Here is a 14,281-nt window from a genome sequence, read left to right as displayed (position 1 = left end):
ATCCGCACCTCGGATGGTCCCACGAGCACCGCTGCAAACGCGAAACTCGTCTTTGGCGGAAGGCGAACGACGGCCACACTTTGCTCGCCCGAGAGCGACCATCGCACGATGTTCTCCTCGCAGTCCAACTCAACTTTGATCAACGCGTTGGAGGTGAACGAGCAGCCCGTCTTCTCCGTGAACAGGCCTCCAAAATTGTGGGTCACTCGCCCGTCGTTCCAGTAAAGGGCCAAGTCTTCGCACTGGCCCATGCCATCCATCCAACTCAGGCGTGCACCCTCCGCCCCAACCCCCACCCCCACCGTCTCACAGCGTGATATCCCAAAAGTGATGAAGTGAAGCCCGCTGGAGTAAAACGGACTCGCCGCGGCGCACAAAGCATCCGAGAGAAGTCTGTCGCTGCAAATGAGCGGGCGAAAGGGACCGGTGGCCGCAACAGGGTAACGCGACTCCCATGAGTGCTCCAATCCATAAAACCGTGCTTCTGCCAAACAAACCTCTCGGTATGCTTCCGGAATAGGGTTCCGATACCCACGTAGAAGATTCATTAACATGCCAAAGAGGGCCGAGTTCTTGCCTGGAATCTCAATCACTTCACGCACTGGAGTTCCATCACCGTCACGCCGAAAATGTGTCGCTGCCATCAGGAAGAGCACAGACTGCGGGTCTTTCCGCAACACCTCGCGATGCACAGAAAAAAGCCTGCCGTCGACGCGGAAGGTGACAATATCTGGAACACTCTCATCGAAGCTGACAAGCTCTTCCCGCAGGTTGCGTAATTTGGTGACAATATTCCCCAGGGCCGCATTCGGGAGATTTGTGGTTGTGGCGCTCTGTGGAGCTCTCCATTTCGCCGCCGTACACGCGGCAGCTGCCTCTTCATCCGAATCCACATGCATCTCTATAAAAGCAAAAAACGACTAAAAAAAAAATATGACAGTGCCCTCCCTCCCTCTCCCTACCCAGAAAGAACAAAGGTGAACAACAATAACAATAAATAAATAAGCCACATCAACCGTAAACAACCACGCGCAGCCTCAATTCAGACCAGAGATGACACCAACCCGCCCCTTCCCTCTAAAACAACAAAACCACAAGAGATAATTTAATTATTTTATGTTTTTAAAAGCCTTGTTTAACCACATTTCGACTCATCGCCAAAGTCTAAAAGGACTTGCCCGGAACAATTGGGAAGTGACGGTGAAAATCCTCCGGTGACGGGTGTTTTTGAACGGTTATACACATCGGTGCTGCCACAAAGTCAGGCAGCTGGAGAACGCTTTCCGTTGACTCGTTATCAACCTCCTCCACGGATCCCTTGCCTGGCCGCCGCGGTGGCAGCGTCACGGTGCGGCGCACCCCATCAGCTCCGTCAAGGGCATCATTTTTCACCGACGCCGCATTGTGAACCACAACAGCCAGCGCACGTCGAGAGTTGCTTGAATTGGCAACATGTGTGCGGAAGAATTCCTTCACCTTTGCGGGGTCCAGTTGCTTCAGCTCCTCAATCTCAAGCTCCTTGTGGGCAAAGTCCACGGGGTGCAGGTGGCGGTGGAGGAGGTCCAAAGCATCCTTCTCCACGGACTCGGGCAGCTTCCGGCGTCGCTCAATGAGGCCATTCACAACAGTTTTCACCTCCGCCTCAGCACACACCGTCTCCAATTTCTCCTCCACCGCTGCCAAGAAGGCGATGATGCGAGAAAGAAGGTACGCACCATCGACTCCTTCCACGGCGCTCTGGACGAAAAATTGCAAATGTGCCGTGCCTTCCACTCGAAGGGACTGCGAATACACGACATACCCAAGTGTCTCCCTCGTGCGAAGGGTATCAAAAAAGCTGGAAGAGAAAAGCTGATGTGTACTGTCACAAAGGGCGCGGAGAAGTGGAGTCTCTTCACCAACGTAAATGTCAAACAGCACCGCAACGTTGGAGTTGGTTTCATCAAACGGAGGGTAAATCAGCACGTCCACCAACGGAGCATGCGGTAATGAAGAGACGCACGGAAAGGCGTATGTGTCACAAAACTTTGGAAATTTTTCCTTACAAGCGGGGGAAACATGCAGCCGGGAGAGAATCTCTTGTGCACCCTCAATCAGGCGACTCTGAACGTCCTTCGAGGAGGGAATATTTCCCGCAACAAAGCAGTCAAAGTACACGCCGCTCGCCAGGTACTCATTAACAAATGTTTGGTACTCCTCATACGAAGTGGAAACAGCTGCTTCCATCACCTCGTCAAATGTATATGCAACGACCCTAGCCGCCTTCATAAACCTGTCACCTGCCAGCGTGTACGGCTGTTTCGTTTTTTTACTCTGAAGTGCGCGCATTTCCCGTTCCGCATAGTTGCTGTACATTTCCACAGAACCACAAAGCACGGCAGGAGTAAACAACTTCTCAAATATGGCAAAGAAAAACTCCATAATGCGGTGTTGCGGTCCCGTCACGCTGAGCACAAGACCCCCGGCACTTAACTGGATATCATTTTGAAGCGCCGCGAGCAACCCAAAGTAACTAATCTCAGCAACGGCGTCGTTCAAGATGGCCCTCAATACATGCATGTAATACAGGTTCCTTGGCGAGGCGTAGGCACAGGGCGAGAGGCATCTCCAAATGATGGATGTATTGAAAGACTTGTGGTGGCCCGCGTCCTTCCGCACAAGCGCCACGCCATATGGGGTGTGAAACGTCTCGACAGTGGCGTGACGGCCATCGCTCGCGTACACCGTAAACTCCGTCGAAAGGAACGGATTCGCAGGCGGTAATGCGAGCGCGGGATGCCGCGGTCCGCAGCGACTGGCAGCCCATCCTACAATTATTTCGTCCGGAATGCGGCACTTTGAAAATTTCGTCATGTGAAAGCGTGTGGCAGAATTGCATGCGAGCTGGGCAAACTCAGGCAGGGCACTCAGCGGACCCGACGCAGCCTCGTCCTTCTCTTCCGTTTCTTCTTCTTCTTCTTCCTCCCCTTGTTCCTCTTCACATTCCTCATTGCCTTCTTCCTCTTCGTCCTTGGCCACTGGTGCGGGTGTTGCCGCATCGTCACAGGGCATATCCCCCCACGCCAACATCACGACACCATTTTCGGGTGTCAGTTGTGCCGTGTATGCCTCCGAAGCGGGGATGTCATCTTCAAGCAGCAATTCTCCCGCGGCCCAGCAGTGCTGCAAACTCGTTTGATTCGCCGAGGACGCCAAAGCGGCGCAGTGATCTGCGTTCTCACCAATATCGGATGATTCAAAGTTGATTTTTTTTTCGGCCTTCATTTGCGCATAAACGGCACTGTCCACGCGAGCCGCAAGGCCAATTCCCTGGTACAAGATATCAATCACCTCCACAATGCGTCTCAATCCATCCATCGTCAGCGTGATCTCCACACAAAGCAAATCATTATCGTCATCGACCCGACTGGGACCAACAACCATCGCGGTGGCCATATACTCGCGTCGCAGGACGCCAAAGACCGAGCAGTCACACTCGTGTCCAAGTACGTAGGACACATAATCACTCGGCATTGAAGGCCACAAAGCAGCGGAAGATTTTACAGGCCAAACAATACGCACTTTCCGGATCTTCTTGATAGTACGGACGTTGAACCACAAGCCCCTTGTATCAGCTGCGTAAAGCGGGTCTTCTTTCGGTAGGAAGCGGAGTGCAGACGGTTTTCCCACCCGCATCTTTGACAACGGGGCCTCGACAATGTGAAGAACGGTCTCCGGTGGCAACGCACTATACACCGCCAGGCAGGCCGCCTCCGAGACGTAATGTGCGTCAAAAAATTTCAGCAGCTCGGCTCTAATGTCCACGTTCCTCGCTTGGGGAGCGTCCCGCAGCGTTGTGATGTTGCCGTTGCCGTATCGGTAGCGCGGGTGCCGGGGATCAAAAAGGGAGCGTTCCAGCTCGTCGATGCGCCAAAAGTCCACGTTGTGGTTCTTCTCGTCCTCACTGTGCACCGCCTCTACCTCCCGCGACAACGCGCTGGAGTTAAAACTCGGGGCAACAAAGAACTCAACGAAGCGCTCCAGCGCCCCTTCCAACGCATCGTGCGCCACGGTAAAGTAGTAAGTCGTGCTTCCATCTTCTGTCCACGCATTGCAGTGGCCGCCATTCTTGCTAATGTAACTGTTGTACTCATCCTCACGTGGGTACTTGGCTGTACCCATGAACAGCATGTGCTCACAGAAGTGCGCCAGACCGGGGAGAAACTCCGGATCATTGAGCTGCCCAGCGTGAATGCTCATCGCCGCGGCAGGAATCTTTGCATTGTCATCTTGAATAACAATGCACTTGACACCACCCTGCAGGATGAACCCAAAGTGCCGGGCCCGCAGAGCCGACGGGGTGATTATTTGAACGGTGTCCCGTTGAAGCGCCATAGCTGTAATTTCCTCTGCGCCAAATAAATGAAAGAGCCAAAGGAAAAAAAAAAAAAAAGCAATAAAAAATTCCAAAGCACTAGTCGTTATGCATCACCATCACTGACAATTGGGTAGTCGTCGACTCACAATCAGATTCCCTCTTCCCACCCTTTTTCTTTTTGTTGTTGTTGTTCCTCGCACCACGGCGCAACAAATACCACCAAACATTTACACCCCCCTTTCTTCGCACGTCATTTCCTCCGTAGCGGATCGGAATCAAAATGCGCAAACGTCGAACCAGAATTATCCAGAGCGCCGTCAAACCCCGTGTCCTGGTTTGCGTGAACAGAATGCGGTGACGTGCCGACATTTCCATGGAGCCCCCTCGTTTGTGATCTCGCGTCTTTGGTACCACCCACGTTATTCGCTGCAACCCACTCAACGGTTGGCAGCTCCCTTGAAAAGGGGAATATCCAGAGAAGAAAAAAGCGAACGACCACAAACGCTGCCGTCCACAACACGCAGAGACGCAGGATGGTCTGTGTGCGACTGTCCACATAATTCTCAGTCGTAGATCCAGGCTGCTCGTAGACGTACATTCCCATTCGTGGGTCCCATCCATATCCCTTACCCTCCATGGGGTCCTTTTTCACTTTCTCGGGTTGCCATTTACCACTTCTCAGTGCCTCATACGCCTCATTCACGGCCTGAAAGCGTTCCGTGGACCCTTCCGGCCCGCCGTCGGGGTGGTAACGCAGCGCAAGTCGATGATAGGCCTTCTTTATTTCCTCCTTACTCGCATTGGGGGAAAGACCCAAGATGCGGTAAGGGTCAAACGGTCCCCGCTCCGCTGCTTGGAACATACGCCAAGAACGACGCATCAGTGGAACAGCTTCTGCAAAAAAAAGAAAAAAGAAAAAAGTGAAGCAGCTCAAAAGGAACACACTCAAGCGAAGGAATATAAAAGCAAACACACACACACACACACACGCAGAGACACATAGCCAACAGAAAGGCACTAGGCACCAGTTTCCCATTTTGTTCTTTTCGTCTCCCTCCATTTTTCTCTCTTTTCAGGCATGTCTTGGGGCCGTTCCACTCACTTCTGCTGACCCGCCACATGTAAAGGAAGAAGTCGCTCATCCACACCGACAAAATGACCGACGCTGCGAAGAAACAGTTCGAGCAGATTCTCACTTCTGACGCCGTTCGCTAAAGTGTTCATCATCAGTTGGGTGGCGTCACACGGATGAAGGCCCCACACTGCCATTTGTATTTCCTCACAGAAATTCATTGAAACGACAGGCGCATCGTATTCTTGCCTTTCCACCGCTCCGTAGCACACTTTGCCCATCCACGTACACATCTCCTGTGGGCTCATCGGATGTTCTGGAGCAAAGTACAGCTGCGGTTGGGAGTAGCACTCACTGTAGGTAATAAAGTACGACACAAGGAGCTGCTCTGCTTGGCCACACGGCGCATCACGCTGAATTATGCTGGAACCCTCAAGCCATTTGAGAGTCCGACCAAAAGAATCGCTCCGGCGGCAGGCGCGCCATCCCAGGCCGCGCTTTGAGAGGTCCTCCAGCATCTCGTCAAACTCGCCCCGTGTGCAAGTCAACGAGTCCATGAAGTGACTTCTATGGGACACTGCCCGTAAGGAGGGAAGAAGCCGGTCACATTGCGGTGGTGCTCACCGGGAAGGAAAAAAAAAAAGTGGAAAGGACCATCCATGGCTGCATGAAAATCAAAAAAAGAGAAGGAGATCTCCCCCACAAAAAATATATTAATAACAGAAGCAAACGAAAAGGCATATATATATATATATGTATATGTATAATACTACTAGGATGTAGACAGCAATTATATACTAGCAAAGCAGCCAATTGCCCGTGCGGCTGCCACACGAACAATCTCGGATTTCTCTCCGGTGCCCACGAGCTCCACTAGAGAGGCAGAAACCTGCTCCACACCGCAGCGAGACAAATCCATTCGAGGAATACAACGGATAAAAGCCCCAAGAATCCGAGCAGCGCTTTGACGCAACGCCTCATTAGGTGATCGTGTAAAGGTCACAGCCTGCAAAACGTACTCCCTCATCATGCCGTGAAAGTGCGACACCCAAGTTGAGGCCACATCGTCATAAATGTCGTCAATATCCGTTTCACGATCCGTACGCATGTGAGGTTTTGATAGCATCCGAACAATTTGTTCCCCTGCCTCATGCTGAAAAACAGATATAAACGTCAGACATTCGTGTAATGCAGCTTTTGCAGCAGTGGAAACAGTCATATCGTGTTCCCCCAAGTGAATCAACATTGGTATCACATATGGAAAGACATTTTGATTCACTGAAGCTCGCTCCAATATGCCACGGTGAGCGAGCGAGTAAAGCCTCCGAAGGCAATCAAATGACTTGGCCCTCAGCTGCGCATCGTCATGCTCAAAAAATGATCTCAACTTTGTCGCAATAGTCACAAAAGATCCATTTATAAACGATTTATCTTCCAACACTTCCGCAAAGAGAGCAACAACGTCCATAGACTTCGCCGCAAGAGAAGTGTGCTGCTGTTCCATGCACGCCAGAGTCGCCGAGAGAATCGGCGGCACAAACCCATGAATGGACGCATACGGATGAACAAGAATGTTCGCCATGCCACCAATAATAGTTTCCCGCGTCTCCGCCTCCTCATCACAGCCCGTCATGGAGAGTAACGCCGTCACTAACGATCGCACAAGTTCTTCGTCCCCCAACGCATACGCAATAAGCTCGCTACAGACACAAGCCGCAGCTTTCCGGTGGGTTGGAGAGACATGAGAACAGTAGGGAAGCATAAACTTTGCCAACTCATGAGTAAGCTGCGTGGGTTCAGCAGGCTCCATCGGAAACCGTCCATCTGCGTCGGCGGCCTTCCCACGGTCCATCTCGTTGCTGTCCCCCAACCCTTCTCGGCACCAATAACGAACAGCTTCCGCAATAGCCAAAAGATATTTCTGCTTCTCAAAAAATTCTTCCATCCATACCGATCAAAGCGCACAACAGTAACATCGTCCACCGTGCCACATGTGACATGCTTCAAAGCCGTTCCGCTCATCACAACAGCGTCATGATCATTCATCCTGTGGCATACAGAAAGATGGAGGACAATCGCCATGTAGAGAGAGGCGCGGTGATTCCGGCAAACGGAGGCACCGCGATCCGTCTGCGCCACCCACCCCACCGCGCAGACAGCGGAGAGGACGATCGGGGAGACAACCTGAAGGTCACTCGGCTTGTTGGCAGTTGGCGCTGCGGCGATTGTCGTGGGGCTGTTCAAGACAAAATCCAGAATGTGTTGAACCAAAAGCTCCCCGAGCGTCGTGTCGTTCGCAATGGCCCCAAAGGAATTTATCACCGCCTCGCTGTGCGGGAGTTGTGAACGCAGCAGGGCAACAAAGCAAGGAGCGACGTGATGACGAGTGAGGTTACGGATGCTTGTCTGCACTCCGCTCCGCACCTGCTCCGGTAGATTGTCTCTTTGAAGTGCTGCAATGAGGCCATCAAAGACTTCTCGCACATCGGATGCGTCCAACACGCCACCACAACCCCGAATTAAACCATGCATAGTGATGCACGCACCAGTAGCAGCGTATTTTTGAGTATCAAAAATGCTGTTAAACAGCAGTGCTTTAATGAGTGCCGTGGTGTCCTCCCGCTGCTGTAGTTGCTGTGCAAGAATGGTACACATGCTCTTAACAACAGAAACAGCCTCCTTCTCAGAGCTCAACGTGCCATCATCCACAAAGGCATGGGCTCGCTTTCCCAGTTTCAATATTTCCTCTGTCACCTCTTCCTCCATCTGCTGGGGGTTTTCCATGAACAGACGAGCCGTTTGAATGCCCGACACAATTCCATTTGCGGCCTCCATCCTCACGGAGGGGCAGCGGTCCATCATGCGCGGCACCAATCGCCCAAGGATACACCCCATGCTAACTAGTGTATGTGGTTGCTCAGCGGAACCATCAGCGCCAGACTCCCTGCTCGCTCGGCAGGCAGCCAGAACGGTCACGACCAACTTCACGGCTAGGCACCTTGCACCATCGTTCTCAAGGACTGTCAACGGTGCAAGTTCCCCAAGCACTCTCATTGCATATCGGCAATCACGGTGACGAAGAACCTGAACAAAAAGATTCGTCACATTCACATCCTTCTCGGCGTTCACCATGTGACACTCAGTTACGCTTACCTTGACAAGCTCAATCAGCGCCGCAGTGCCATTATCTCCGAGAGGTGGCAGCAAAGTACATGAGACAATTGATTCCAAGGCAGCAAAGGCAGTGGGATTTGTTTCTTCCTTTGTTTTTTTCTTTGACGTCATTTGCATAAAGCGAACAGACGACAGTATAAATTCATCTCGACACTTAAAGAAATAAGAGTCTAGTCGTGCAATAGCAGTACCCACAAGGCGGCAACCCTCAAAAAGTGATATTTGACACTGTGGTGTGTGGCCCTCACGCAAAAGCGTCAGTAATGATGGAAAGACAACCGTGTCGAGGCGAGAGGGTAGCGCGGCAATATCCATACATTTACAAGCATACCCAAAACCAACTGCAGCAACCGAGCGGGATCCTTCTACAAACACTCGCTTCGTTTTTTCTCTTGAATGAAAAAAACCCCGCTTTTCCGCGCCCTTGGCAAGCCGGCACAAAGTTTCCAGGGCCGTGTCCACGTGTTTTTTCGCCACGTACCCAAGGCACTTGGCCAGACCAATGACGTGTTCCGGATCATCGTGATTGGAGGCATTTACGGCGGTCTCCACGGCGCTGGCTATGAGGTCGCGACTCGCCGTTCGGCTACATCCAATGCCCACAATGATGAGTGCACTGCGAAACATGCGTGCATCCTGTTGATACGCCTGCAGAAGACTCAAGCATTCCGTCGTAAGATGCATGGCCCACTCCTCACTTTGTTTCACCTTCAGTGTCTTGTCGACCAGCCGCTCAACCTCCACCTCCCACACTTCCCGTGCAGGCTCCGTCGTCAGAAGCTGTTGCAGGCTTGGAATGAAGGTGCTCCACAACTCGGTAATGGGCATGGCGGCACCCCCGCCCTCCTCCACAGATTGAGCGTATGGGTCGTCTATAAGAGGGGCGACAGACAACGCCGCCTCCAATATGGTGAGAAGCTCCTCAACACGATAAAAACCAATGAGCATGGACTGTGAAAGAAACACCGAGACAAGCATTCCCGGTGAAGGAACATTGACGTGCCTTGAAAAGTCCACATAAAAGCACGAACTGTTATGCGATATTCGGCTCGCCAGCTGAGTGATGACGTTGCAAATGGCGGAAAAGGCACAAAGAAGAAAAGGTTTGGCAGGATATTCACGCATGTGCTCAAATATAAACGGCCATAACTGAGAATCCAATGCGCCCTTGGACGAGGCCACAAGCATCAACCCGTTGCGGCTAATATCCCTAACCGCAATAAGGCCTTCATCCACGTCATCGTGAAGAGAGGCACAGTGGATTAAATATGATAACATGTCACTGTATCCCACCGCCGAGGCAAAATCCGCTTCGGAGGAACAGATTGTTAAGATGCACTCCACCACAGCCCTCCGCACCATTGAATCCTCATGCGATCCTAATGCCAATTTCACAGTGGCAACAATATCATTGACAAAGGGTTGAAGGAAGAGCTTTTGATTCCTACTCTGCAATACGAGCATGCGCAGGATGAAAACTGCGGCGCAGCGGAGATGTAACTCTTTCTTCGCCTCCAAAAAGGCCGATAAGTACGCAAGAACCTCTGCAACAAACGAGTCTGAAATAGCCATAATAACGGCAAAAATCTCCTCCTTGGTTTCTACATCTTCTGCACCGAGATGCTCCAATGTCTGCATGATGGCTTGAAGTGTCCCCTCCACGAATGGCCGTAAAGAAGAGCGCACCCCATCCGTAACGTACGAAAAGAAACCCACCAATCCACGCAAGGGAAACAATACATCGTGCCCTTTTTCACGCCGCACGCCATAAATGACCAACGGAGCCACCTTCCCTGCCAACTCCATCCTTTTCTCATCTCCACAAACCCCAAAAACACATCCGACAGCATAGACAACCAAAGTGCGCACACGACGCTCGTTGCAGCGGCTGTAGTCGCCAAGAAAAAAGTTCAATGTGGAGTACATTAAATCATTATACTCTTCTAAAGGGCTTCGTGCATCAAAACGCATCTTCACTAGTGCCTCCGCAAGACTCCCGCACGCCCGAGAAAGCAGCATTCGATGGTTGTCCTGCCTTGCGATCCCCAAAGGAGGCAACAGTCTCGTGAGAAATTCCTTGACGTATGGCAGAATGCGCTCAGGCACCTTTTCCGCAAGGTGTGAAATGGCCAACAGCACGTAAAAGTGTGGGAGTGTGTTATCCCCTAGAGACGAGAGCAGCTCACGGCAACCTTCTGCAGGAAAAATGACGCAGAGTCCCACAACCAAGCGTAAAGCTTCTTTTGATAACTCTGAGGTGAGATCGGAATTGACGGTCATCTCCCGTATGCCGCACTGCAACAGAGCGATTGCCTCGCGTGTGGAGAGTTCCTCATCGCCGACGCCCCCCACAATCGTTGCCATGGCGCAGACAACTCCACATCTTTGTATGACTGGGGTGGAACTGGCCCCATGTTCATTCAGCCACGTCACGCAAAACCTCAGGACGGCAGATGTCCCGTTCTGCGACAACTTCGCAATGGCCCCGATGGCCTCCCGCCTAAAAATTGGACCCCCGCTGCCCACACTGTCAATAAGGGCCGCCAAACAGTGTTCGGCTGCTGTTTTCATCGCGTCTTTCCCCTAAATAAAAAAAAAAATTCAGGAAAATCGCCTTAAAAAAAACGGCAGTGTGTACTACGGGGAGGGGGGGAAAGAAACCAAAAAAAGAAAATAGCACGGCGGAAAGACAAAAAGGAAAGAAAAAAAAGCCAAACAAACAAAAATAACAAAAAACAACATTGCACTCCGATGCACTGGGCAATCATGTCATTAAAGGTGAGGAATGCGCCAGAAATATTGCAAATTCCATCACATTGATCCTTCGGGATTCAACGCATCGTGGCAGACCCTGACCGCAGTGCTCAGAGCCCAAAATCTCCCGTACGCCCACGTGAAAAAGAGCCAAAAGAAAAAAGAAAAGGGAGTAAACACCCAATTTTTTGGTTCAGGCGTCAGTTGTCCTTTCCCCCCACCCTCCCATTCGTGTCCACAAGTTGAAAGAATGTGTGTTGCAGTGTCCCCCCGGCTGGCCATGAAAAAGGCCAAAGATGTTTGCATCGCATAATAGGAGAGGCAACAGTTCTTCCGAGAAAAATGATAAAAAGTGAAACTCAAGAATTATAATAAATAAATAAATAAATAAATAAAACAAAGCCCCCACCATCTTCGTTAGTGCATTGATGCCTTTGATTGCAAGCTGCATCCATGGACCAAACGGGAAGAAAAAAAACCCACAAGCCAAAAGCCATTGTCCCAGTAGAGCTCAAATAAAAACAATCGGTTTCGCAGTGCAGGGAGCAAAAGATGTACTGCCCCTCCCTCCCCCTTCTATGGTCATTCGCCTCGCAAAAACCCCAACATCGGCCGGGTGCCTTTCATCTCGTGTTCACCACTACTTGGGGCGGTTCCGCCAATTCTCCTTCGTTGCATATGCCCTGTAGAAAAAAAACAAAAAAAAACATGGGAAAAAAACCGCAGTTATCCATGACTCCAATAAATTGTCCTGGAAGCCGTTTTTTTTCTCTAAAACAAACAAACAAACAAAAAGAGAGTAGCACACATCCTTTTAACGCACAAACAAACAAACAAACAAACAAACAAACACAAAAACACACACACAAACACACAGCAATAATAATAATAACAATAATAATTTAATTTTATTTTTTATTTTGTTGTTATTGTGAGTGCATATTGCAATTGCATTCCCAGCCATCAGTCCGGGAGTGGCATCATTCGGTGAGGCATCGCTCTCCAAAACGCGGATCGGCGCAAGAATGCAGAGGGAATACCTAACTAAAAAAACAACGAACAGCATGTAATTTCAGGAGTCGGTGGTCTTTTTACCTTTGAATCCATTGGCGCCGGCGTTTTTTCTTTTACCGGTTCGTCCTTTACAGGGGAGGTAAACGCCCCGGTGAAGCGATGATTCCATTTCTGGGGATCGGCCACGAAATTGGCCTCCACAAAGGAGCTGTTCTTGGAGACAGGGATCCCTCCTGAGGTGTCTGGAAGGGACAATTCCGGAAGGGTACTACGTCGTCGTGCTATCCTCTCCTCCACGTGCTGCAACTCCACGGGAGCCGACAGGGACAAGTTCAATTCATTGGAATTCGCGTCCGCAGGAAAAGAAGGCATGGCCTTGGGGGAGATACCAAAACAAACCGCACAGCAAAGAGAGAGAGAGAAAAAAAAGGGGAGGGGAAGAAGGAACATGACAACAATCAAACCTCGTAGGGGCGTGAAACAAAGAAGAAGACAAGGGGAGGATAAAAGGGCCTCTCACCGGTCAATCCCAATTGAAAACAACAACAAAAACAAAAAGGAAAAAAGAAAAGAGAGAGAGAGAGGTCGACTGAATTTTATAAAAAAACAAAAAAAGTTGTATAAAATACTCGGGCTTAACGGTGAGCCCAACAACAAATACATAAATATAAATAAACACCAGCAATTCCCACCATCTCCATCCCACCATCCCTCCCTCCATTGCACGCTCTCTATTATTATATATATATATATATATAATTTACACTGCGGCTGAGGGGGGTGAGGTAAAATATGGGTTGAGCCCTCATTTCATCTCCAAAGTAATCTTTTGTCACATCATTCGTTTAGCAGCCACATTTGGCCTTTTTCTTCTTCTCCACCCTTTCACTGACAGCAGCAGTAGCCCCCTTGCCAGCGCGTGCCTTCCGTGCGGCATCTTCGCTCCCGTCGCCAACGTGAGCTCGCCCTTCCCCTTCCATTTCCTGCTGCAGAAGTGCCGTTCTCTTAAATGGCTCCTCCATCTCCGCAACATTTGGCAACCCGTTGGTGACTGCAGAAGATATCCCATTTCCGACGCTCGCGTCCTCCACCACCTGCGCTCGAAGCGGTTTGGCTTCAGTTGGAGCCATTTTCTCTGGGAGTAAGCCTTTCGCTCCCTGAACCAACTCCACCTTATTTCCCTCGGCCGCAATCGCACCTCGCACAGCGTCCTTCCCTTCACCCACCTCCTTGTTAATCTTGAACAAGGCATCTTTATGGCTCTGAGTGCCAAGCTTGTCGTGCTGTTCATTCAAAGGAGGAGATCCCCTCTTCTGCCTCAACGACTCCGCCATGGCGATGGCGTTCTGTTTTTGGTCCTCGGATTCTTCCATTCGTGCATGCATCCTATTCAGCTCGGTCTGAAGTTTTTTGCTCGACGCAGAATCATTGGCATACGACGCGTCTGCAATGGCCTTGGCGGTCCTCACACCGCCCTGCATGTCCTCTTTGCGTCTTGTTGTTTCAGTATTAAGTTCATCGCGTGGCGCCTGATCTTGCAGCTCACTCATTTGACGCTTGCACTGCGCATCCAGACGCGCACACCAGGCCTTCAAAGACGTTATTTCTCTACCGTAATTCACTCGCGCGTCATCCAGTTCCTGCCGAGCAGCCCGCGCCTCCGCCCTGAATCGCTCGGCCTCCTTCTCCGCCTGCTCCAGTTGTCTTCTGAGGGAACTATCATCCTTGGGGTGAAGGGACTGCGTGGAAAGTTCCTCAAGCTTTCTTCTCATTTCCGTTTCATCTCGCAATTTCGTTTTTAACTCATCATTCTCATCACTGAAACGTTTCAACGCACTTGACTGCCTTTCTAACTGTTCGCGCAGGGGCTGAATCTCGCCCCATGCGTCTACTGAAGAATTCGTTTCGGC

The 14,281-nt window shown here is 50.8% G+C and overlaps 7 protein-coding genes across 7 annotated transcripts, besides 12 other annotated features; all 7 read right to left on the bottom strand.

The window, feature by feature from the left end:
• Window positions 1–899, bottom strand: Tc00.1047053507389.79 (uncharacterized protein; the record flags this gene model as incomplete). The annotated part of the gene is made up of 1 exon (XM_802800.1): window positions 1–899. A coding segment is annotated over one exon (899 nt), but the record flags the coding sequence as incomplete, so codon positions are not given.
• Window positions 1–5,249: a sequence feature (heterozygous, Esmeraldo-like haplotype).
• Window positions 1,101–1,128: a sequence feature (AT_rich).
• Tc00.1047053507389.70 (peptidase, putative) lies at window positions 1,165–4,374 on the bottom strand (the record flags this gene model as incomplete). The annotated part of the gene is made up of 1 exon (XM_802799.1): window positions 1,165–4,374. The coding sequence occupies one exon, from the start codon at window positions 4,372–4,374 to the stop codon at window positions 1,165–1,167; it is 3,210 nt and encodes a 1,069-aa protein (XP_807892.1).
• Window positions 2,944–3,006: a sequence feature (GA-rich).
• Tc00.1047053507389.60 (chaperone DnaJ protein, putative) lies at window positions 4,608–5,237 on the bottom strand (the record flags this gene model as incomplete). The annotated part of the gene is made up of 1 exon (XM_802798.1): window positions 4,608–5,237. One exon carries the CDS (start codon window positions 5,235–5,237, stop codon window positions 4,608–4,610), a length of 630 nt encoding a protein of 209 aa, XP_807891.1.
• Window positions 5,250–6,151: a sequence feature (areas merged during assembly that could not be assigned to a particular haplotype. This can correspond to areas where the two haplotypes were merged or to regions with more than two copies in the genome that were merged during assembly.).
• Window positions 5,327–5,357: a microsatellite.
• On the bottom strand, window positions 5,456–5,986 carry Tc00.1047053507389.50 (uncharacterized protein; the record flags this gene model as incomplete). The annotated part of the gene is made up of 1 exon (XM_802797.1): window positions 5,456–5,986. The coding sequence occupies one exon, from the start codon at window positions 5,984–5,986 to the stop codon at window positions 5,456–5,458; it is 531 nt and encodes a 176-aa protein (XP_807890.1).
• Window positions 6,152–14,281: a sequence feature (heterozygous, Esmeraldo-like haplotype).
• Window positions 6,169–6,195: a microsatellite.
• Window positions 7,080–11,174, bottom strand: Tc00.1047053507389.30 (uncharacterized protein; the record flags this gene model as incomplete). Its single annotated transcript, XM_802796.1, has 1 exon — window positions 7,080–11,174. The coding sequence occupies one exon, from the start codon at window positions 11,172–11,174 to the stop codon at window positions 7,080–7,082; it is 4,095 nt and encodes a 1,364-aa protein (XP_807889.1).
• Window positions 11,257–11,342: a sequence feature (T-rich).
• Window positions 11,728–11,753: a microsatellite.
• Window positions 12,179–12,233: a microsatellite.
• Window positions 12,236–12,259: a microsatellite.
• Tc00.1047053507389.20 (uncharacterized protein) lies at window positions 12,402–12,821 on the bottom strand (the record flags this gene model as incomplete). Its single annotated transcript, XM_802795.1, has 1 exon — window positions 12,402–12,821. One exon carries the CDS (start codon window positions 12,819–12,821, stop codon window positions 12,402–12,404), a length of 420 nt encoding a protein of 139 aa, XP_807888.1.
• Window positions 13,110–13,129: a microsatellite.
• Tc00.1047053507389.10 (uncharacterized protein) lies at window positions 13,217–14,281 on the bottom strand (the record flags this gene model as incomplete). The annotated part of the gene is made up of 1 exon (XM_802794.1): window positions 13,217–14,281. A coding segment is annotated over one exon (1,065 nt), but the record flags the coding sequence as incomplete, so codon positions are not given.

The sequence above is a fragment of the Trypanosoma cruzi genome (assembly GCF_000209065.1).
Source record: "Trypanosoma cruzi strain CL Brener chromosome Unknown tcruzi_1047053507389, whole genome shotgun sequence".
Taxonomy (NCBI): domain Eukaryota; phylum Euglenozoa; class Kinetoplastea; order Trypanosomatida; family Trypanosomatidae; genus Trypanosoma; species Trypanosoma cruzi.
Note: the sequence above shows the minus strand (reverse complement) of the source record. Positions and strands in the feature narration are given on the sequence as shown.